The 23,536-nt window shown below is 37.7% G+C and overlaps 2 protein-coding genes across 7 annotated transcripts; both read left to right on the top strand.

The window, feature by feature from the left end:
• The first annotated feature begins 11,752 nt into the window (after nt 1-11,752).
• On the top strand, nt 11,753-21,995 carry LOC141653150 (protein MICRORCHIDIA 6-like). Of its 5 annotated transcripts, none has more exons than XM_074460817.1 (21): nt 11,753-12,087; nt 15,046-15,434; nt 15,665-15,739; nt 15,874-15,908; nt 16,146-16,224; nt 16,346-16,435; nt 16,525-16,600; nt 16,972-17,050; nt 17,212-17,346; nt 17,924-18,022; nt 18,109-18,207; nt 18,287-18,433; nt 18,681-18,773; nt 18,887-18,944; nt 19,031-19,142; nt 19,763-20,037; nt 20,214-20,320; nt 20,458-20,537; nt 20,666-20,708; nt 20,926-21,023; nt 21,224-21,995. In XM_074460817.1, exons 2-21 carry the CDS (start codon nt 15,122-15,124, stop codon nt 21,252-21,254), a joined length of 2,124 nt encoding a protein of 707 aa, XP_074316918.1. In that variant the 5' UTR covers nt 11,753-12,087; nt 15,046-15,121; the 3' UTR covers nt 21,255-21,995. The 5 variants fall into 5 exon arrangements, with proteins under 5 accessions (XP_074316918.1, XP_074316920.1, XP_074316919.1 ...); XM_074460819.1 differs by lacking the exon at nt 11,753-12,087 and adding an exon at nt 14,416-14,435; XM_074460818.1 differs by lacking the exon at nt 11,753-12,087 and adding an exon at nt 14,656-14,970.
• LOC141653151 (germin-like protein) lies at nt 21,559-23,307 on the top strand. Of its 2 annotated transcripts, XM_074460821.1 has the most exons (3): nt 21,559-21,761; nt 22,388-22,471; nt 22,629-23,307. In XM_074460821.1, exons 1-3 carry the CDS (start codon nt 21,719-21,721, stop codon nt 23,183-23,185), a joined length of 684 nt encoding a protein of 227 aa, XP_074316922.1. In that variant the 5' UTR covers nt 21,559-21,718; the 3' UTR covers nt 23,186-23,307. The 2 variants fall into 2 exon arrangements, with proteins under 2 accessions (XP_074316922.1, XP_074316923.1); XM_074460822.1 differs by lacking the exon at nt 22,388-22,471 and having other exon boundaries at nt 21,680-21,761; nt 22,629-23,257.
• The last annotated feature ends 229 nt before the right edge of the window (nt 23,308-23,536 follow it).

Raw genomic sequence — 23,536 nt, 5'->3', positions numbered from 1 at the left:
TCCACAGAAGGGATGTGCACATTAATGAACATGGGTATATCGTTCGATGGAGATGAGCGGGGATTTGGTGGGTACGGCTGCGGTCTCCCACTGGCGGTGTGGAGTACCTGTTGCGATGGGTACTCTGGCAGGGCTACACACTTTAGTGTGTAGTCAATTATGAGGAGATTGATTATGGAGTTTGGGGTTTGATGTGACGATTGAGCTGTTTGACTTCTGTCTTTTGTGATTTATGTTGTGTAATTAGTACTGACCCCGTTTATTATTTTAAAAACTATGGTGATCCATTCGGGGATGGTAAGTAGTTATTAAACAGGTTTGATTTTAGGCATTTGGGCTAGCTGGGATGAGTCACGACGAGCAGTTTAGAGTCTTCCGCTGTCATACTTTAGTTGTTTGAGACATTTGGTTTTTGAGAACATGTATCGTACTTTTAACAGTTTTGGTTTTGGATATGTAACACTTTAAATCGTATTGCTATTTATATTATGTTTCTTTATTGTCATTTGATTATCATTGCCTCGGGTAACCGAGATGGTGACGTTTCTATACCTGAGTGGTCCTGGTAAGGCACTTGGAGTATGGGGGTGTCACAGCATCAGACTCTTACTGATAGTTTGACTGTTTATTCCAATGCTGAGAGTACTTTGAGACAGATGGGGCTCTGGTTATGTGGGGTGTGCTTTAAAACCTGTACCACTCGCGCTAGATGTCGGCATAGTCGAGGTGATATTGTGGTACATCCGGAGTGTGTTGATGGCCTCTACAACTTTTATATTTATGGTATTCCGAGACCTTCGGCTCCTTCTACTTCGGTTTCTTCTGATGATAGTGTTGAGCTTGTTCAGGGGTCTATATCTTCGCTTGATCGTTTATAGTCTTTGACCTTCGCACCGTGAAATCTATTCCTCCTAAGTGTCGTTTTGGGTTTGTTCGGGCTTTGAAAGGAGTCCTGGATGATGTGGCTGGTTCCCCTAGTGATCTCTCCCGCTGGATTCGTTTGCTTGTTTTACCACTTTGTCTGCTTAAGATATTCGCTCCTCGGAGTAACCTTGAGTGTAGGACTGTTATTCGGCGCCAGCGTCAGGAGGAGAGTATTGTCAGGGCTATCCTCGCTTGGGGGTACCTGGCTAGACGAGAGGCTACTCATGAGTGAGCTATGACTGTACAATGGGCCGAGTAAGTGTCACTCGGCCGAGTACAGCCAGTACTCGACCGAGTGAGTGGCACTCGGCCGAGTGGTTTGACACTCGACCGAGTGGTTTGGCACTCGACCGAGTGCACTATACCAGTACGAGTTATAAGCTAATTCATTTCCTTCTTTTTCTCTAACACTCCAAATCCTCTCTCTTCTCTCTAAAACCCTCCTAAACACCTCTTCATGGATGCTAAGCTTGGATTAGAAGATTATACACCTTTCTCCTCCTTCCTTCCACCTTGTGAGTAACATCTATCTTATTTCTTTCTTTTATTTTAGCCTTATCTTTTGAGGGGTTTTATGGGAGTTATTAATTAGTAATTAATATGAGTAATATGGGTAATTAAGTGGTAGTAATAAGGGGTTTTGATGTTGTTTAACAGCATAGGACATGTTGTGATAGTTATTATATGATTTATGTCGGATGAGACAGTTTTACAAGCCGGGATCTTGCTTATCTCGGGTTGTTTATGGAGTATGCTAAAAGGTGTGTCATTTGTCGTTGTTTTCATGGTATAAGTCGTATTGCATCATATTGTGCTATTTGGGGATTTTTGTGAACCTCATGTAGTTGTCGGACATGCATTATAATATGGTATTGAGTTATGACGACTCGAGAATCGGGATATTTGAGGAATTGATGTTCATGGCATGTGTGGGAGTATATCTCGTGATGAGTCGTATATTGGCATATTGTGTTGCTTTTTACATTTATTTTAATTATCGTGTATATTGGAGGATATGATGGAGTATGGTGGTGATACATTGTCGTTTAGGAGACGTAAGACGGTTGGGAGAACGTCTTACGCTTGGGTCGCCTCTTGGAGCTTCTCACTCCAAGAGGGACGTGCACGTTAATGGCTTGTGTTATGGAGGGGTTCATGTGGTGTCACGACGCCTAGCTGAGGTCCGGTTAGTGCTCGGGCTCGGTACCACGGGTGTGTCCCGAGTACTTGTTTTATGGATTGCGGCCCGACTTATTGGTGGGCGGTGTTGCGGTGCCATCACCGGTTGTGGTATCGTGGATGTGTCCCTGATAACGGTGATGTAATTGTGGAATCGTGTCTTATGCATTCTATGTAGAATCGTGTCTTATGCATTCTATGTCGTGTTGCATATTTATATATTTCTGTCGTGTTTAATTATTTATATTATTGAAACTGAACGTGTATTGGTTGCTGTAAATTGTCACCTAATTCTAAGGTGTCCTGTGTTGCCCCATATGATATTTCCGATCATACGGGGAGCAGTTGTAATACCCCGTATTTTTATATAATAAATTAAACGGATATTATTGAATTAAACGGATATTATTAAACGGATATTATTATATATTAATTATTATACATTTTATATTACTAATTAAGGCGGGATAATTGCTGAGTCGATAATTACGTAAATTATTTTAATTAACCGCGTTGTATCGATATAAGTTAATTGTGACGGGTTTATATGAAATTCGAAATATGAGTCTATCTTTCTTATATATATTATTATTACATCATTACTACAACTAACTCTACTTTTATTAAAATATATCTTTATTATTATATATTATTATTATTCTAATATTGTTATTACATTATTACTACCTACCATACTTTCTTTTTCTTTCTTTATACTTCTTTACAAAAGCAAGCACATGGTCTTTACTTCACCAACACCAACCGTCCATACTCCTTCCTTCTTTATTCAACTTTAATCATCAACCTCACTACACACTCCCTCATTCACGCCTCCCTCCTACCTATTTTATTCGGATCCCATCTCGGCTTTCACACAAAACGAGAGAGAGAGTGAGCACAGGTGGTTGAGGGCACTGCAAGGAAGAGATAGGGGTGTTTGGCGACGACCTAGGGTGGCACTGGTGGCTGTTTTGGTGGCGGTAAGGTAAGAACTCAACCCTTGTTCCTCTGTTTTGCATTTATGTCGTGGGTGTTGGTTGTAGTTTCGTGTCTTAAGGAGGAGATATGGGTGGTTGGTGTCGGGGTATTAGTAATGGGTGGTCAGGGTAGAGTGTATTGGTGGTGGTTAGGGTGGTTGTAGGTGGTGATGGTGGGCATAATTGGCGGCATCGACGGGGGGGGTAGACACACGGGTTACACACGGGTTTCAGGTGGGTTTTAGATGGCTAGGTTTGGGGTGGTACCACCGTTGACTAGGGGGAGGTCGAGACGGTGGTACCATGGTGTCTGTATGCGTGGTCTGACGGCGAGTAAGGCGGTAGTGGTTTGGCGGGTGTTAAGAAACAGTTGCGGTGGTGGTGAGAGGAGAAACAGAGGGGTTTGGTGATGATGCACGGTGAACCACGCCCGATTGCGATCTGGTTCGACTCGCCGTGCGATCGACCAGTGGTGGTGGTTGTTGGTGGTGGGGTTGAAGTGGGTGTTGGGGCTGGTGGTCTTCGTGGTGATTCAGGTGGGCATTGAAGGGTGTGGGGGCGTGTGAAAGGGGGTAGTGATGATGACGGGTGGTGTTTGTTTTGGAAACGGGTTTTATTAGTTAATCATTATAAATCGTTAATCGGTCGCATTCTTAATTAATTAATATAATTCCCGTGTCATTAAATAATTGAGTTAAGTTAATTCCCGAGTTATTTAATATAATTAGAGTCGGGATTGTTAGAGTTGTTCAAATACTTGATCCGTTTCATCGTATAATTCGTTTAATCCTCTAATTATCGTTTTGGTTTAAGTTAAAGTTAATTAAGATAAAATAATAATTAATTAATATTAATTAATTAAAGACGGGTTTTGAGTCGGGTGTTGAGTTATTCAAATATTCGATTCGGGTTTTTATTAAAATCGCACATGACATTTAATCCTTTAATTATCATTTGATTTTAGTTCCGAGTAATTAAAATAAAATAATAATTAATTATTTAGAGTCGGGATTATTCGAATTGTTCTATGTTTGACTCGGGGTTTCTTAAATCGTTGAATTCGTTTAATCTTTTAATTATCATAATAGTTAATTAATTTAATTTCCCGAGTCATCTAAATAAATTATTCCCGAGTCAATTAAATAATTTATTTAATTTAATCCCCGAATCGTTTCAATAATTAGAGATGGACTTTGAGTCGGGACTGGTTAAAATGGAAAGTTACTATATCGGGAAAGTTTCTATTTTGGGAGATCTCTATATTTAGTAGTTAGTAATTATATTATTATAATTGTTTTAGGTGACGAATTCGTGATGGATCGATAATCAAATTCATTGCTTTATTTTCGGGACTGCTTAACTGCTTAATTGGAATTGCTGGCACTTGAGGTAGGGAAATACACTTGTCCTATTATCGTCATTGATCGAATTGTGTTGACTTGATTTCTGGTTGTTGATTTACATTATCATTTATATTCGGAAAGGTGATTGACTGATTTGATCGTATTGAGTATGATATCACAACATCGGGTAACTGGCATGATTTTATGATTCATCAGTTCATTGATTTATATATATATTGTGTTGCATCAATTTCTTTTAAGCATTCATATGCATTGGAGTTGGAGGACGGTGTGGTGGTGATGAGATCGTGATACGATGTGATGTTGTGATAAGGCCCAGGCGGGTTCTGCAGGACCTGCCCTGGATAACCTCAGCTGTTGAGCTGGTATATCGACGACGGTCGATTGATAGTCTGCCGGGGATCGGTATGGCTGGGCGTTCCGGGTATGTGTGTGATTGAGTTGAGATGGAGATGGAGGTGGCGGAGTATCATGCATATCATATTTTATTGTTTCATTGTTTTCCCTACTCAACCTCGCGGTTGACCACCGTGTATTCGTGAACACACGTGACGACCCAAATATTGGCGAGCGGACTTGACAGTTTAAGAGATAGGACGGGAGCTTAATGGGCGTGAGACACTGGATCAGACGACTTAGTAGCTAGATCATCATCTAGAAGACTTTCACTTTTATTTATGTCAATTCTTGTAATTTGAGTTGAAAAGAGTAATTGTAATAATTAAGTTAAAATTTTACATAAATTGCCTTGGAGTTTAATTTGTTATTCACTACCTCGGGAAACCGAGATGGTAACAGTCCGTTTTATTAGGGAATGTCTTGACGAGGACTTCTTTTATAAACCGGGGTGTTACAGCAGTCGTGTACAGGTTTATCACGCGACAAATGGGAAGAGCTTCGGACCTTAGAGTCGAGTTGTTTAGTTAGATGATAGACAACGTAGTTAGTAGTTGAGTTGTATAAGGTGTAGTTCACACTTGTCACTCATTTAATAGTATGTAATTCATTAAACATGTTATTTCTATAAAATGTTACTTAATTGTAGTTCTGATTCACTGCCTCGTGAAACCGAGATGGTGACATCTCCCGATTACCTTGGCCGGGTAAGAAGGAAGTGTTACAACAAGGGTCCACTGAAACTAGCCTAACAGTTACACATATCTTTTACCGCACCCACATTGGTTTTCCCTCATTTGCTAGCTTAAATATAGTAAAACTAAAGATGCAACAATCGTATGTACTTAGTATTCCACGCCTTAACCCACACCAAAAGGCCCTTAAACCTATTAAGATAGTATTCGACAGGAAAAAAAACGTTTTTAACCCACTTTACGGAAGCCTGCATTTGATATACTTGTCTTATGCTGCCACCATATTGGCTGTTTCACTTTTGTTAGCGTAATCTAGTAAAATAGAAGCTGCAACAATTGTAGGGGTATTAACTTCCGCACGCCTCCCGCACGCTCTAAATTGCACCAAAAGGCCCTTAAGCCTACCAAGATAATATTTAATGAGGAAGACAAACATTATAAACCCACTTTAAGGAAACATGGAGCTTATATACCTGCAACATCGGGGTTCAAAGTAATCCTCACTGTAACGACCATTAAACAACACCGACCAACACACATGATGTCGATAATAAGTACTTTGTAAAGGAGTTTAATTCAACAGTGAGATTAAGGGCTCGTTTGGTTGATCCGGGAATGGAATTGACACGGAAAAATCCAATTCGTGTGAATTATTTTCCAGTATGCAAATTCACAGAATTTGGAAAGTTCGTTTGGTTACGCATGTAGGAGTTGAATTCTACCAAAGTTGTCAACTACCTACGGGGAGTAGGTAATCCAATTCCTCTATTATGTAGGCATTCAAAACTCCTAGAAAAATTGAATGACTATATTTTGCCAAATAATTGGCAACCAAACACTCTCCCCTTTTTGTAATTCTTGGGATTTTCCAATTCACATGATTTACAAAGGCAACTAGACAAGGCCTAAAAGAGGTGCCATCTAACTAACGAGCAGGGTAGCGGTTTACAAACAACTTAATTCAAAGGTGGGTAGTTATGGGACTTCTGCATTTGATATTCCAACTCTAGTTTCGACATAAAGGTGAACACCATAAACCCTAATTCAAAGGTGGACAGCTAAAGGACTCCTTGATTTGATATTCAAACTCTAGTTTCGACAGGAAGACGAAAGTCATAAACACATCATACTGAAACCTCGAGTTATAAGGTATCAATAGATGTGCGGTTCAAACCATCCCCCACTAAACCTACCTTAAAGAAACATGAGGTTAATATGCCTGCAGCATCGGGGTTCAAAGTAACCACTACTTTAACGATCATTAAGACTACACCACCGATCAATATACACGATGACACCAATAAGTACCCTGTTAAGGAGACCTTAATTCGGTAAAGAGGCTAAAGTGGGCCAACCTAAATAACGAGCAGGCAAACCCACCTAAAGAAAACCTATAGTTGATACACCTGCAGCCGCGGGTTCAAAGCAATCCCGGCCTTTACGGCCATTAAAGCTACAACATCGGCTAACACACACAATGACGTTAATAAGTAGCATGTAAAACAATTCTTAATTCAGCAGAGAGGCTAAAGGAAGCATCAACTAAGTAACTAATAGAAGGTAATGGTTACAAACAATTGAATTCAAAAGCAGGCAGTTAAAAGACTCATGCAATGGATATTCCAACACTAGTTTTGACAAGAAGGCGAACGCCATAAACCCAACCTAAGGAACATGCAATTACAAGGTACCGACAACAACATGGTTCAAACCAGCCCCCACTAAGCCCTGATTAGGAAACCCGAGGTTGATATTACAGCAACATCGGGGCTCAAAGCAATCCCCAATCTAACGGCTATTAAAACTACTAACACCGGTCAACACATACGATGACGCTAATAAGTACTCTCCTAAACATGGCTTAATTCGGTATGGAGGATAAAGTGGCCCACCTAACTAACGAGCAGGTAAGCTAATTACAAGGAACTTTTCTCCCAAGTGGGCAGTTAAATGACACCTTTATAATTTATTTCAACGCTAATTTCGATACTAACCAATAAAAGGGTAAAAAACATTTTTCAATTAGTCATTATATCCTCTTGACCCGAATCTGATCCAACTACATAAACAAGTCAGGTGTCTGCACTCCAACCCTTATAACACCCCTCATTCTCTCGGATGCCTCCAACTAGGCAAACCCGAGCTAAACGGGAATGCTACCATATCGGGTTCCCGAGGTAGGATGTAGCACTATCATTTTAATGGGATATATAACCAACAAAATATAAAATAAACTCAAGGGTACAAGATGTAAAGTAAATACAAATGTATACGTATCGAAAACATCCCTACATTAGTACATGCATCTAAACTAAATCTACCGTCATGAGTCGTATTGCAATCGGTCCCGTACAAAAGTCATATGCAACATCTACTTAATAGCACACCTGTCATACCACTGCTCACCATTGACCGGAAATGGATCACTGTAGATAGTTATAAAAGAGTTTACACACATAAAATACAGAAGACAACCACATGGTCGAGTAGGCACGATCAATACACAAATGAACCTCAAAAGTGATAATGAATAACTTATAGCCAAACAATCTCAATACACGCCTCAAGCATAGTCAAATGCCAAGATCTCAAGTTACAACCAACTTAGAATATTAACAATAAGGATCCCACTACATTTGATTGACGAGGCAACATGGACCCGAGCGCGTGCTACAAATCACACAACGGCTCTAACAAGCATGCTACAAATTACACGACAATAACAATAAGCGTGCTACAAATCACATGGCAATAAGTGGTACTCAAATTACACGATGAACGTGCTCGACCACATAAACTCCCATGATCATTAATGTGCACATACCCCCTTGAAGCGAGCCTAGAAGGGGAGACATCAAGTGACCCTCCGCATATGACGATGTCCAAAGAATTCGGTTACCCGTAGCGGTCCCCAACAATACAAAGTCCAATGCCTAGTCCATCCTCGTATCAACATCTCATCCACATAACATCAACATCTATCATCATAATATCAAGATTCACTGTCACAAACTCAATAACGGCCATAATTATCACATAAACACAAATTCCCAATGATTGAGTAGAGAAAATTTCGACCTTTTCGCCATCTAAGCACAATTAACCTAATCAATGGATCAATCACATGCAACTCATCACCTACATGTATAATCACATGTATTTTCAATTTAATGATTTGAATTACAATCATGAACCTTACGAAAATACCAATAAGCTATATGAAATCCCTTTAGGAATATTGATGAACTCGCCGACAAAGATTAGGATCGTACGTAGTGAAGAAGCTCTCGCTAGTAGAAGCTAATTCCTTATCAAATTCCCAATTGATAATCATATAAAGACAATTATTAAAAGAGATTAGGTAGATGGGTGTTTGAAAGAACTCTATGATTTTTAAGCAACCAAGAAAATATTAGACGAGCGAAATAAAATGACTCATCGGCCCAAAACCTGTATTTATATCTCAATTCCTGTGCCCGCAAAAGCCGACTCGACAACCTATAGCGACCTACTCGGTCGAGTAGTACAAACTCGACCGAGTCCACTAGGCACTCGGTCAAGTGGACATAACTCGACCGACACTCGACTAAGCCCTTCACTCTAGTCTCTCCTGAATGACTCCCAACGTGTAATGGTACAATATACACATACTAGGACACATTTCATGTGACTTTTACGCTAATCGGTTCAGATATCAATCTCGAAAAGGGCGGGTATTACAAACCCGACCCAGTAATAACATAAACATGTCAAGTGTTTCAATCCTAACGCGACCCATATAATTTTTGATAGCCCAACGCAACATATTTAACCCATTTATCTTCAAGGAAGTCTTTTTAAGCCCACTAGCACGTTAAACCAATCAATCCAATTGTTCTGAATCTATATAAGCCATTAATCCAATAATTGATAATATACCCCTCATTTCTTATTTAAAAAAGAAGTTATAATATCAAGTTAGGCCTCGTTTGATTCATACGAAAATCAAATTCATGTGTTAATTTGCAATGCACAAGAATTTAAATCCTAATTCACATGAACAACAAGAATCCGTTTGGTTGTCATGTTGGAGTTTTATTCTACTAGGAGTTTTCAATGACCATGAGGAGGGTATGTAGTTAAATTCCTCCATCATGCACGAGTTAGAAATTCCTATGGAGTTTGAAACTCCTCCATTTTACAAAAAAATAGGGTAACCAAACGACCTCAAAAAACCATAATTCATGGGATTTTAGAATTTTCATGAATTGGACGAGTAACCAAACAAGGCCTTAACATATCTTAACTGTGAATCATTTACATAAATGGGTCACGATCTCAACTAACCAACCACACCCAAACAAATTTCATGTCTTGTCTCTCTCAAGTCAATTACGTAAACCAGTTATAATATTTGAACCCTACATAAATTATTATTTAAGACAGTTATATCTGTTTTTAACTTAAAACTAGTAAAGTAATAATATGAATAAATAATGCATAAGGAAAACCAAAAGATGTCTCCTATACGCACAAAATATTTGAATCATTTTAATGTTAAAACAGATACACCATCTTACGGGAGAATGATTGTTAACCCTAACCTGCGAACATTGTGTTAAGTTCTCGTCGTATTTTCAAGTCCGGATAATGTCCACTTTTAAAATGATACTCTGTACTCTCTCTGATTTTTTTAGTTCCATACTATTGAATAAAATACCCTTCTATATTATTATCTAAGATCTTCCACATTTTCTAAAACGGAAAATTTACAAAGATGTTTGCTTTTTTTGTTTGTCTATTATTATTTATGGCTAAAATAATTAACCTCGTATTTTTTTTTTCATTTATATCAACATATCATTATATCACTACACCACATGTCCACATGCCATTAAATGTTGATCATGCAAATTAACCTAAAAAAGGAAATAGGAAAGAAAACCCGAATAATCTAATAATGAGATGAGGAAGAATATATAGAATTGCAAATTCTTGTTTCAAGCCGCCCCTTTTTGTTTAAAGTTCTAGACGGACATGTATGACCATTTTATGGTTAGATGTAATCACAATGATATCGTTATCTATACCACTATGTTAACTTGTTTTTCAATAATAGTCATATTTATTTGTAAAATGGTTACAAAACTCCTGTTTATTGGTTCAAACCAAAACAGTTAACGTATTATACAACTGGTTGTATATATAACTTATTTAATATAGTTGAGCTTTGTTATAAAGTTATCGAACTCTATTAACAAAATTATCGAGTTATGATACAAAATTATTGATTTTAACAGAATAATTATTAAGCTCAATAACTTATTAAAATAACTCTATAACTTATAAAATAGTTCAACAACTTCGAGGCGGTTGTACAATGCTACTATACAACTGGTTGTAAGATAGTATTTGTAAAACCAAAATGACCTGTATAAAGCAAAACCAACTGATATAGAATAGGAGGGCAAATACTATCCTACAACTAGCTGTATAATTGCTATGTACAACCGCGTCAAAGTTATCGATCTCTCACACAAAGTTGTTGAGTTATTTTATAAGTTATTGAGTTATTTTACGAAGTTATTAAGCTCATAATTATTCTGTTAAGCTCAACAACTTTGTATCATAACTCGATAATTTTGTTAATAGAGCTCGATAACTTTGAAATAAAGTTTCACAACACTAAATAAGTTGTATATATAATCGATTGTATAATACATTAAGGAATAGGAGGGAGTAGGAGAGATCTTAGAGAATACTCCCTCTCAGTCACTATAATGTTCCCACTTTTTCGAAACGGATTATTCAACTAATGTTCCCATTTCCTTTTTAGGTAACTTTTACTCTTATTTTATTCATTCCCATCTCTTATCACCAAACCCCACACAACTCTTTTACTCCTATTTTATTACTTTCCTTTATGTTTTGGCCCCACAATTCTTTATTTAATTACTAATAATTCATCTCTCTCTTCTATCACCAACCCCACACAACTCTTTTACTCCTATTTTAATACTTTTTCTTAAGTATTATGCCCATATCAAATATGGGAACAATATAGTAACCGGAAGGGAGTAGAATATGAGAAGAAATTTTTTCTGCCGTTTCAACCGTTCGTGTATCTCGGATATTGACGGTTACTGCATTCATAAAGTACAGCTGGCAATATTTAATTAAGAATTAAACACGTGTCACAGTTGCCATACATATAGCATGGTCAAACGTGCTTAAATGCGTTTCCTTTTGGGTAATGGGCCTGTACAGGTAAGGCCCAAAACTTCACATTTTCCCAAAAGTTGCTTTTTAGGGTAGATTACCATCAACAAAAATGCTGGAATTCTGATTTTTTCTTGAAGGGATCAGCCAATAGAGGTGTGAAATTGAGACAATTGGGTATGTTGATGATAGACCAGTAAGATTTTGCATGAATTGTAGTTTTCAGGGGTAGATCTGGTATTTTGGTTGAGGTAGTTGGGATTTGATCTACATAAGCTGGTTTGTGTTCTTTGATCATCAGTTGGTTGGATCTAGTGTTGGATGTTCTTGGCAGTTGACTTATATTGATTATAGGTGAATTACTCAATTATTTTGAATATATTATGGCAATGTTTGTTGATTGTTGTTTATTTGTATGTTTGATCAAGTTTGAAATTGGGTTTGCTTTGATTTGATTGTAGATTTGGATGTTATGGTTTAATCTTGGTTGTTGCATTGTGGGCATACTTATAGTTCTTCTATTTCGATCATTTCTATACATTTGTGGATTATTTTAAGTTATATTTTAATCAAATGTATAGAATTGATTGAAATAAAAATACAATAAATACATGTGAGTTATATTTTAACAAATGTATAGAAATGATTGAAATAGAGCGAGTATTTTAAAAAATGTGGTTATTTGTAAGTTTCAAGCCCCCCATTTTCCTTTACTTTAGCTAACTTGTCCATTTGACTTTTTGAGGAAAATACTTGGTTCATTTGACTTTTTGAGGGTAGATTCAAAAATGAGGCTATTAAATGAAATGTGGAGAATATGTATATTAACTTCTCCTAGCATCTTGTTTGGCATGATAGCTAAAACCATTAGTTAGTTCAATAGTGGTTGTATAGACTTAGTTTTGAATTATTTCTTCACTCCATATCAAAGATGCATAAGCCTCAATTTAGAATCACATAAACTATGTTACTCTAACTCGGCGGCAAGTGTGTGGCAAAGTATGGCTTCAGAGAAGTCCAAATACAATTATTTTCCTCATAGGTTCAGTGTTTTTGGTCTAAATTGAAGTGTTGAAGAGCCCTCGCACACTTCAAATGTTGAATACACGACACACAACCAGAGTGAAGTGTCAGAATAACATGGCACATAAATGTGTGGCAACTTAGTGAAATGTGGGGAAGGGAAGTGGAGCAAAGCTGTTTCCTTCTGTGAATTCCTTATGTTGGAAGGGTTTTGATTTTCCTTTGAGTGAAATGAGTTTGGAATGCTACCACCCTTCACCAAGCTAATCAAATAAGAGAGATTGTTTCCCTTCTCTTTAAAACCGTCCATTCAGACAAATGGATAGTGTGGAATACTTGAGTTAAGGAAGAAGGAGAAGACGATTCTTTTGCACTGTTCTTTCAAGTTATCTACTAGTTTATTTGGGTGGGGACGGACTCTAATTCCTGTTTTGGTTGATTCTCATTCATACTATAGTTATTCTTTTGGGGGAGGCACATTTAGTTAGCCTTTTCCCAGGGTAAAAACAATGAGATTTTAAGGGATTCCTGTCATGATTCATACAAGTGGAACAATTTGTAATTTTCTCTCTTATAAGGATGCCTTCTCACACTTCAAATTTGTTTGGTGAAATGATGGAGAAACGTACCTTGTGGTTTGGTCATATGAGACGAGGATGTTGTATGGCGCACCAGTTTTGAGGTTTTGGAGGGTGAAAAAGTAGAAATATTGGGACAAGGGTTATTAACAGAGACATAAGTATACTTAGGGAAGATGGACTTTGATAGGGTGCTGTGAAAGGGGATACTTTAAAGAAATGATAGTGTTTGAAATTAGTTTGCATCTTAGTCTACTTCCTTGATCTCTTTTCCTTTTTTTCTTGCATTTACTTTCTCTTCGTCAAATGGTTGTTCCTCTGGACCTGTGGAATGTTGTAAAGTTTGGCGCTTGACCAGTACATATAAATAGGCGTCTTCTTTATGAATCCATCGGTTACATCTAGTCAGTCACTCTAGTGATCATTATACTGTGTAATTTGATAATTTGCGCAACAACCTTTTCCCACATCTTCTTGCACAAGTTACTTGCAAATTTGATCAATTGTGGAGCATTTATATTTGTGGACTGACATAGCATCGATTCTCTTTCTTTCTTTCTTCCTTCCAGTCTTCCTCTATGTCTGCCGCTGTCAGTTTGTTTGCCTGTCTTCCTTGTCTGTAAGCCATGCTTTAAATGTCTATGAAGATGATCACGACTTGCTGTTTCAGCTGTGTTTGGAATGTTGAATTTTACAGTGAAGGTTAAGGTTTTGCGATTTGGCCTAGATGGTTCTTTTTGTAGCCTTGAGCTAACTTTATAAAAGGGAGTGAGGCTTAGGTGACCTTCTGTATTAATGTTAGAGTGCTAGGTGGCGTGGTTTCTTTGGAAAAGTTAGCATGAAATTTTAGGTGTGCATTTGTTAAAAACTGCTCTGTTTGGTTTTAAAAGAGCAGGTGCCAATTGGGCAAGGGATCTGGAAAACTATTGTTTGGATTTTGGAAGACTTGAGAGGCATGTGTCAAAAATTAGGTAGTCTTTGGCTTGGCTTTATGATGAAATAAAGCAAAATGACTCACGGCAGACTGGCACCCTTACTGGCCAGTCGTAATCACTTGAATGCAATTTTTATTTTGGATCATTCAGAAATAGCATGATAGAGGTAAGCCTGCATATGTTCGATCCAACTCCCTCAAGGCATTGGGATGATGTTGGTGTTTTAGAGAGGCATGAGTCATGACATAATTTTCTGAACAGGCATTCTGGTTAACTTGCTTTATGGTTCTGCAGCTGTTAGTATATTACTTAACATATTCCTGCTTTCTAGCTATTGAAGTTACTTTCCACCCATTGTAGTTGCTTTCCAGCCAAAGTTGTTTTCCACCCATTGTAGTTGCTTTCCAGCCAGCTTTCCAGCCATTGTATTTTGCTTTCTAGCTATTGTATTTAGTATATAAACCAAGTTCCTATCAACATCAAAACACACAATTCATCACATTTCAATTATCTTCTTCCTGTCATTTGTGTCAACAGCAGCCTTTCTAGCCTTTCTTTGGTGACAGCTTTTAGGGCTCGTTCATTTTCGACTCTAGGGAGGTTACATGCTCTTGTACTTGATATTTTACAAGAAGATCAGACACCATACGATGGAGCAAATCTTGTTTTCATAAACTAACATTCTGTTGTATATTGTTGAAGTTCGTTGAATCTTCATTTAATGGTGGTGGATTGTATCTCATTAGGACGCGTGTATCTGACTTTTCTTCTTACAGGTCAACACTGACTGCTTGTGTCTTGTACATGATCGCGGTTGAGCATACGTCTTATTGAACACCACCGTTGGGAGAGATGGGAGAAGTCAGTACGAATTATGTGAAATCTGAGTCACAGCACAACAGGTCTTTGATCCAAAGTGAAAAGTTCAACATGTCCACCTTGCCTCCTCCAGGGTTTGATTTCTGTCCTAGAGCCCAGAATTTCCAAGACATTAGCGGATCCACTGATTACATCACTTACCAAAGAAGCATCAATACCTGGGATGAGAGACAATATCCAACTGAGGATGCCTCTGCATCACCCATATGTCCGGCACCTCTTTGTCGACAATTTTGGAAAGCTGGGGACTACACTGATACGTTTGCCTCTAAATCTCGAACACAAAGTTAGTAATTAACATAAGCTGATTTTCTAGGTTTCTTTCCTTTTGTTCGGAATATCATAGATCAGAAACATGTGGGGTACACAATAGTTTTTTTCAGCCAATGAACATAACTTTGTTGAAAACACAAAAAGACTGGTATTGAATTACCAAAATGCATATTGTTATGAGTTGAGATTATTTATGTTCAATATTTAGGTGTTTCTAATTTGTTAACCCTTTTTTGTTTGCAGACAGTAAAAGTTATATGCATATTCACCCTAAGTTTCTCCACTCAAATGCCACTTCCCATAAGTGGGCTTTTGGAGGTACATTCCTCATACTATCTTAAAAGTAATCAAGTTTCTTGTTTCACTTTTCTGTGGGCGTAGCTCTTCGTGTGGGAGTATCTCTTGACGTGCTGTCTTCTAAAATTGTTTACTCATTTTTGGCAATTACACAGCTATAGCAGAACTTCTAGACAATGCAATTGATGAGGTACTTCCATTTGAAGCTTTTATCGTTATATTTGTGATGTTGAGAGACTGTATTGTTCCTCAATATCCTCTTTTCTAGCATTGAAAGTTGCATTCTACGTTAGAGAAGGTTTCGGGTAATATTTGTTTCATATCCATTTACCTCAGCAACTTGTTATGTTAAAGCTCCTCATTTCTTGAATCTTTGTCCTTCTTACCTTACTCAATGTACTTTTGATTGTTTTACTGAATTTGATAGATACACAATGGATCGTCTTTTGTCATTCTGGACAAAATAACAAATCCAAGGGATGGAAGTCCGTTATTGCTCATCCAAGGTATGATCTTCAAAGCAGGTCCTCATTATTTTGTCGAAAGTCAAAACTCGTATCGCGTCTTATTTGATCATTTTTCACTTCATATGACGATTGTATTTCTAAGTCTTGCTTTATCTGCTAGATGATGGTGGAGGAATGGATCCGGAGGCAATCCGTCGTTGTATGAGTTTTGGTTTCTCGGACAAGGAGTCTCAATCAACAATTGGAAAATGTAATATCATTTACAATTATACATATTATTCAACATCCTTTGCTTAACTCTTGCTTCAAAAAAAATTCAACCTAACTATAGCATTTCAGATGGAAATGGATTCAAGACCGGCACAATGAGACTTGGAGCTGATGTTATAGTCTTCAGTCGCCACGTAGGCAATAGGTGTGTGTCTTCTTCATCTTATAACCCTTTATTTTCTATTTTCTATTTATCTCAAAGTCCTGATCTTTTTTGTAGAAGGCTGGTTTTGCTCAATGAAGCTCACAAATTAATCTTAAAGGTGTTGAGTTGAAACTACCCTTTTTAATGTATAGATACACAGGATGCCCATGTCTGGTGGTGAATTTTCATTCATGACTCCAACCCTAATCACACCACACATAGTACATCTTCTGTTATTTGGTTGATGGTACTGTGGGTTGGTGTTGGTGGCTATCTTTGCTCTTCGCGATGATCCATGTTATGTGGATCATTATTAATTGTTTGTTTCATTTTCAGGCTAATTTTATTCAACTGTTTTGTTTAATGATCAGGACAGTAACTCAAAGCATTGGTTTACTTTCATATACATACCTATCGCGGACATGCCAAGACAGGATAATAGTTCCAATGGTTAGTTCTGTTATATCATTATTGCTGTACATGTTAGCTTATAATGTTTGCTTGATTCTTCAGAGTTCAGTCTTTGTGGATAAAATGTCAGTTTTGTCAATTGTAAAAGACATGCATTAAATGTCCAATATTCTACGGTAAATGGATCTCTGCTTTTGTAGGTTAATTATGAGTACAACATGTCAACTGACACTTTTGAACCGCTATGTCAACACGGCAGAGAGAGCTTTCAATCAAATCTTTCTATCATCTTAGGCTGGTCGCCATTTACAACTATTGAGGAGCTTATGAAGCAGGTTAGGTTATGACATGTCTCGGATGGCTTATGCATGATACTGGTTACTGTGTAGAATCAACTCATTTGCGGAACAATACTTAGTTTTAATCGTCATACATTTGTATCATCCATCATATTATGCCTATATTCTGTGTCTCTGTGATGGGTGAAATACTGAAACATTCTCTTCGTTCACGCGTTGGGTCTCTGTTTTTCTTTGATGCTCTTAGCTGACAGTATTTTTAAGTATTATACAAGGCTATTTTGTGAAAACATTTGATATTTTTGGCCTAAATTTATCATCAAAATGTCGTGTCGTCAAAGTGCTTGACAAACAATGCACAACCAAAGTGAAGCATCGAAGTTAGATGTATCTCAAGTTCAAAGGATTTGTGGCTGCAAATGCCTGCGATGGTAGGGTGAAGGAAGTTCAAGATGGTTGCAATTTTACCATGACACGTGGTCATGTGGAGAGACTGGGTGAAGCGATAATATGGCTGTACAGCCTAGACTAGAAAGGCACCTCGTTGTATTTTCTTTATCTTACTATTTCCAATGTGTTTAATGCACTCTTATGCAATTGAATTTGGTGGCAGTTTGATGACATTGGACCTCATGGAACCAAAGTTATAGTTTTCAATCTGTGGTTTACTGATGAGGGGAAATTGGAGTTTGATTTTGAAAGTGATCCTAAGGTTAACTTTCTGTCTTGTTTAACTATCTTAGCTGAGGTAAAATCTTCCATCTGTGTTATATGATTGTTTTGTTTTTCCGAGTTCAGGATATACTCCTCCATGGTTCAAAGAATACCCCAAAGAAAAGTTCAAAGAATTTCACAAGCGAAAAGCACATTGGCAGCCAATACCGTTATTCCCTCCGAGTAAGTGCTGGTTTAATGCTATCCTTAAAGCGTGTAATTATTTTACACGTACTGCAGCTAAATTTGCTCTTGCATGCAGGTATACATGTCCATTTTGTACCTCCGCATTCCACCAACTTTTAGGATTCTATTGCGAGGGGTAATAGTTGAACATCACAGTATAGCACGTGATCTGAAATATCCAGAGGTTATCATGTATAAACCTCAAACTGCGGGAACCAAGGAGGTTAGTTCATCTACTTTTGCTAAGCTGACAGTTATTATGTTCAATTTCTGCAATGAAACAAATGCATGGAGATTCTCTTATGGTCATTCACCTATATCCCCCTCACCCCGGATTATTGTGTTACCTTGTCGACACTTTGTGGTGTTCTTGCTGATGCCTGGACTGTGACAGCATCCATCCTTGTCATTGCTGTCAAAATTGTTCATTTATATCATCAATTACCGTCTTTCTGGCTCGAATATTTCAGGGCGAAGTGGTAACGATAATAGGATTTCTGAAGGAAGCTCCTGATGTCAATATCCATGGATTCAATGTCTATCATAAGAACCGTCTTATACTGGTAGTTTTTAGTAGTTCAAGTTGCAAGCATTTCATCCGGTCATTCATCTGTCTGCTGTTATTTTAGAGTATCTTGGTTTGATTTCTTATCCAGTGTAAATTTTCATTTTCCAGCCATTCTGGCAGGTGGTTATGTATGACGCTGACCGTTGCAGAGGAAGAGGAGTTGTGGGTAATTTGCCTTCCTCACATAAGCAATATTTTACCATTGTTGCTGCCTTGTTGGGCTGATTACACATGAAACTTTTGCTGCTGTAGGGGTGCTGGAAGCAAACTTTATTGAGCCAACGCATAACAAGCAAGATTTTGAAAGGACATCCCTATTCCTGAAGCTCGAAGCTCGGTTAAAGGACATGACTTGGGAGTACTGGTGGGTATTATTCTTCGAGTGCTATCCTCTTTAGTGTTGTGGCCATAGGCCAGTGCTTCCAATAGCTTTCTCTTGATCTATGAAGCACCTTGTACCTAAGTGAATCTCTGCCTCATGTTTTTCTTTACTTTTAAAATTTCCTCAAGGTTGTTAGGTGACATGTTTTCAGCATTTAACATAAAAGAGTTAAGGTAGTCAAGGTTTTTCCATTTTCGACAGAGTAAAAAAAACAAGTATTATGCAACTCTGGAAGATGATAGAATAAAGTAAAATGAGTTAGTAAAGTAGCTGTGCTTTTGGCAGTGTGAAGTTGCGATTGGTTAATACCTTGAGAGACTTATTATGGGTCAATACCTGCGATTCACGGCCCAAATCTCATTATGGGTTATTCGGAAAATAGCCTCTATTTAAAAGTGGGAGAAGTTTGATTCATGTGATTGAACTCTTATCTCATCATGGGCAGTAGCCTTTGAAGGCCTTATAAAAAAAGGTATAAATGTTTATTAGGTCTTCGCGTAGTTGCTTAGTATGTGACATAACATGATGGTGAAAAGCCACTAAAGTTTGAGTTCTGGGATCATGAATTGCTAATAACTAATGTACACACTCCAATATTGTAGGGATCAGCATTGCGGACTCATTGGATATCTGGTTAGAAAAAAAACTCGTGCACCTGTCTCTTCACTGAACTCATCCTATGCCACGACACATCAACCAATGGAAAGGACTTCGAGTTCCGGTTTAGGACCAACTCAGCAAACTGGCCCTGTTGTTAGTTTACCTGCTGATCCCACAATTCAAGAGGTCCAATTAAACGTCCAGCAGCACAGTAATTTTCACTCCCTGAGAGCTGATCCCACAATTCAAGAGGTTCAATTAAACATCCAGCAGGACGGTAAATTTCACTCCCTGAGAAGAGAAGTTGAAAACACTTTTTTTTCCACTTTCTGATAATTCGAACATAAACAAAAGGGTACAATATGTGGGATGGAGCCATGGAGATAGTACGGGTATTTTACAAGTGAGAAACATTTTATCATGAAAAGATAGTAATCCTCTTCATGTTTGCAGGTCGCAAGAGGGCACGGGATGATTTTTTGGCTAGTCTTGGAAGGGGAAGAAGGCAGAGCAGGGTCAATTTCGATGCTTCCTACGCCGGGCAGTCCAAGGAAATTCAGGTAATTTTGGAGTTTAGTTATTACGATCTACTTTGGAAATTTGCATGGTTTAGCTTTAGAAACTTGCTCTTCTAGCTGCCTTTTGTGTGATTTTTCTTTCATCATGAACTTTGTAGTAACCCAAACCTTTCTTGCAGTCTATTGCACGAGCTTCCATGGAAGTAACTCAACAAGAGGCTTTGTCATTGAAGCGGGAAAACAAGGAACTAATTGCAAAGTAAGTTGCATAGGATGTAAATAACTAATGTGGTACTGATATTACCTGAGACACCGTAGGTCAATTGGATCTAGCTAATCATTGAGAAACACTACTTTGTATTATTAATTTACTGATGGATGGTTCAGGTGCTTGGAACATGAGAAGGCCGAGAAAGAGCTCAGTTACCAGGTATGCTAAGGATCTGCTATTTATATTGTCATCCCATTTATATTGTCTATAACTCGTAAAACAATGTATATTTTGCTTACATGGATGTCAAGTGCAAATATGTAAATACATATTATTTTATTGGTTTTTGAGAGCAAATGGTGGAATAGAACTATAAAAGATAGCTGAAGGACTAATATTCTGTGTCTGGTTACAATGCGCCCTATTACCATTGCAGGTGTTACGACTAAGTAAGGATATTGAAGAGGCGCGACATGAATATTTGAGAATGTTAAATGAACTCCAATCGATTGAGGTTGTTGATGCCAATATGAGGTAAGCAACCTTTAGCTTCTTGCTGAATGGTTTTTTTTTTGGAGTCCGACGTATAAGTATAGAACTAGTTTGCGTCTTTTGATCATGTCAGTACTTTCAGTAAACTTGTGAAATTATTATTATTAATGGGTGTAATTCTGAAAATTTGTAATGCTAATTTTTACTGTGTGCAATCTGGATTTGTTTTGCTCTGAATGTAGGATGATTGAAGGCTCTCAAGGTCTTCTCTGAACCCGTGGTCCGTCATTCTTAAGTGGTCTTGACAGAAGTTTTGTAAATCCGGCAAGTAACCAAGATATCTTGAACAGAGGCAACCGACTATCCTTCCATTGAAGACGGAGCACTGGCGAATGCATGTCAAAGTATCAAACTAATTTTTTCCCTGCATGATGCTCTTTCTTGGGTTTGGCTTATGCACAATTATGGGGAGCGCTCGTCTGTTTGTTCTGGTTTTTTATGGGTGTAGTATTTTGGTGAGCTAGAAGGGCTTTTGTGGCATTATAACTCGGTAAATATTTTGTGCATCTCTGTATAGGCAGAGTAAAGAATGAAGCCGGAGGCATAGATAAGGTAATTATAGTGGAAGAAAATAGCAGGGATACCATCAGGTTCCGGAGATTTTAATGGGCCCAGCTGAAACACTGCAGTGCGAACCTCTTTGGGAGTGAAATGGGTGTCCAGAGCATCTCTGTCATATGGGAAAGAAACCCTTTATTGACCATGAACAAATTTTTAACAGTAGGTACCCTAAAAATTTTAGTTGTGCAGAGTCCAGTGAATTGCTGTGTCCAACACTTGAGTAAGTACTTGTGTCCGACCCTCGTACAGTCGTATCCAAGTTAGAGTAACATAGATCATAAGCGGAAGTGATTATTAAGGTAATATTGTTTGGAAAATAGAAATGTTCTTAATAACACCAAGTCACACAGATACTTGATTCAATGAAATACAAATACCTACTACAAGACCAAATTACATGTTCTAAGCTGGGATTCAGTGAAAACAAGACCAGGTTAAAACTCTGACATCGAATTATATCATTCACACCCAAAGACTTTTCTTAAAGTTGAAATTCACTGATTAATATTTCAACAAAATATTTGTTTACTATTAACTTGATGTTAATTGATACATTAATTATTGGTGTTTAGTTGAAAATCGCACTTGTTAAGACCATTTCAATGCTAGAAAAGTTCAACATTTCCCTCTATAAATATATCATTTTCATCATCCCATAATTATCACAAACTACATACTTCAATATTGTTCAGCATTAGTAAACCGAGAGCTAATTTACTTACAACTTCTTAATACATAAAAGATGGCATGTCTTAAATACCTGTTTGCTTATTTTGCTGTTTTAGCTATCGCCTCGTTTTCAGTTCATGCTGCTGATCCAACCCAGCTGCAAGACTTCTGTGTTGGGGTAACTGACCCTAACAATGCATGTAAGTCATCTCTTAGCTCTTATATAACTTCCGAATAAAAAGGAAATTTTTTAGGATACGTATTTAGGCAAGACAACAAAATTACCCCAGTGCCTTAAATTCAATGTTTGTACGTATGTAGAAATTAATTTGACTTTGTGTTTCCTGTCTTTTGCAGTGTTTGTAAATGGTATGTTCTGTAAGAATCCAGAGGATGTAACGGCAGATGATTTCCTATTAACGGGATTGGACAAACCAAGAAGCACCAACAGCAGATTAGGTTCCAATGTCACGCTCATCACACCAACTCAATTACCGGGACTCAACACCCTCGGGGTAGCAATAGCTAGGGTCGACTATGCACCTTTCGGTCTAAACCCACCTCACACTCACCCTCGTGCAACTGAGCTTTTCACAGTCATGGAAGGAACCTTTTATGTTGGATTCGTGACCTCCAACTTGCCAAATGGTGGAAACAAGTTCTTTACTAAGGTTCTTAACAAAGGCGATGTTTTTGCGTTTCCACAGGGTCTTATTCACTTTCAGTTCAATATTGGCAACACTCCTGCTATGGCTATGAGCGCATTAAGCAGCCAAAACCCCGGTTTGAATACTATTGCTAACGCGGTATTTGCGTCTGAACCATCCATCTCTGTCGATGTTCTAAGCAAGGCCTTTCAGTTAGATGGTGGGGTGATCAAGTACTTAGAATCGCGGTTTGCAATTAGTAAATGATGATAGCTATATGAAATTATCCCAATAATTACTTTCTTAATTTGTTGCGAGGTATTCGTTTGCATTATGTAATTGCTGTTTCAGCAATGTTGTATTCTTTTGGAGGTGATCTACAATAAAAACACCATGGTGTGCCCTTTTTTAAGAGTCAAATTTTTATTAGAGTTAATTATGGATTACTCCCACCAATATTCCAATTTTTTTTTTTTTTTTTTTACATTACACTCATTGCTCAGTTCAAAATTTGCACCCAAAATCACATTCATGCCATTTTCCATCAAATTTGTTTGGTTAAAACACTAATTTTTTGACAATTTTTCCCTTCTTTTATCAAGCTTATGTTATTTCTCC

This window comes from Silene latifolia, chromosome 4 (genome assembly GCF_048544455.1).
Source record: "Silene latifolia isolate original U9 population chromosome 4, ASM4854445v1, whole genome shotgun sequence".
Classification (NCBI taxonomy): domain Eukaryota; kingdom Viridiplantae; phylum Streptophyta; class Magnoliopsida; order Caryophyllales; family Caryophyllaceae; genus Silene; species Silene latifolia.
Note: the sequence above shows the minus strand (reverse complement) of the source record. Positions and strands in the feature narration are given on the sequence as shown.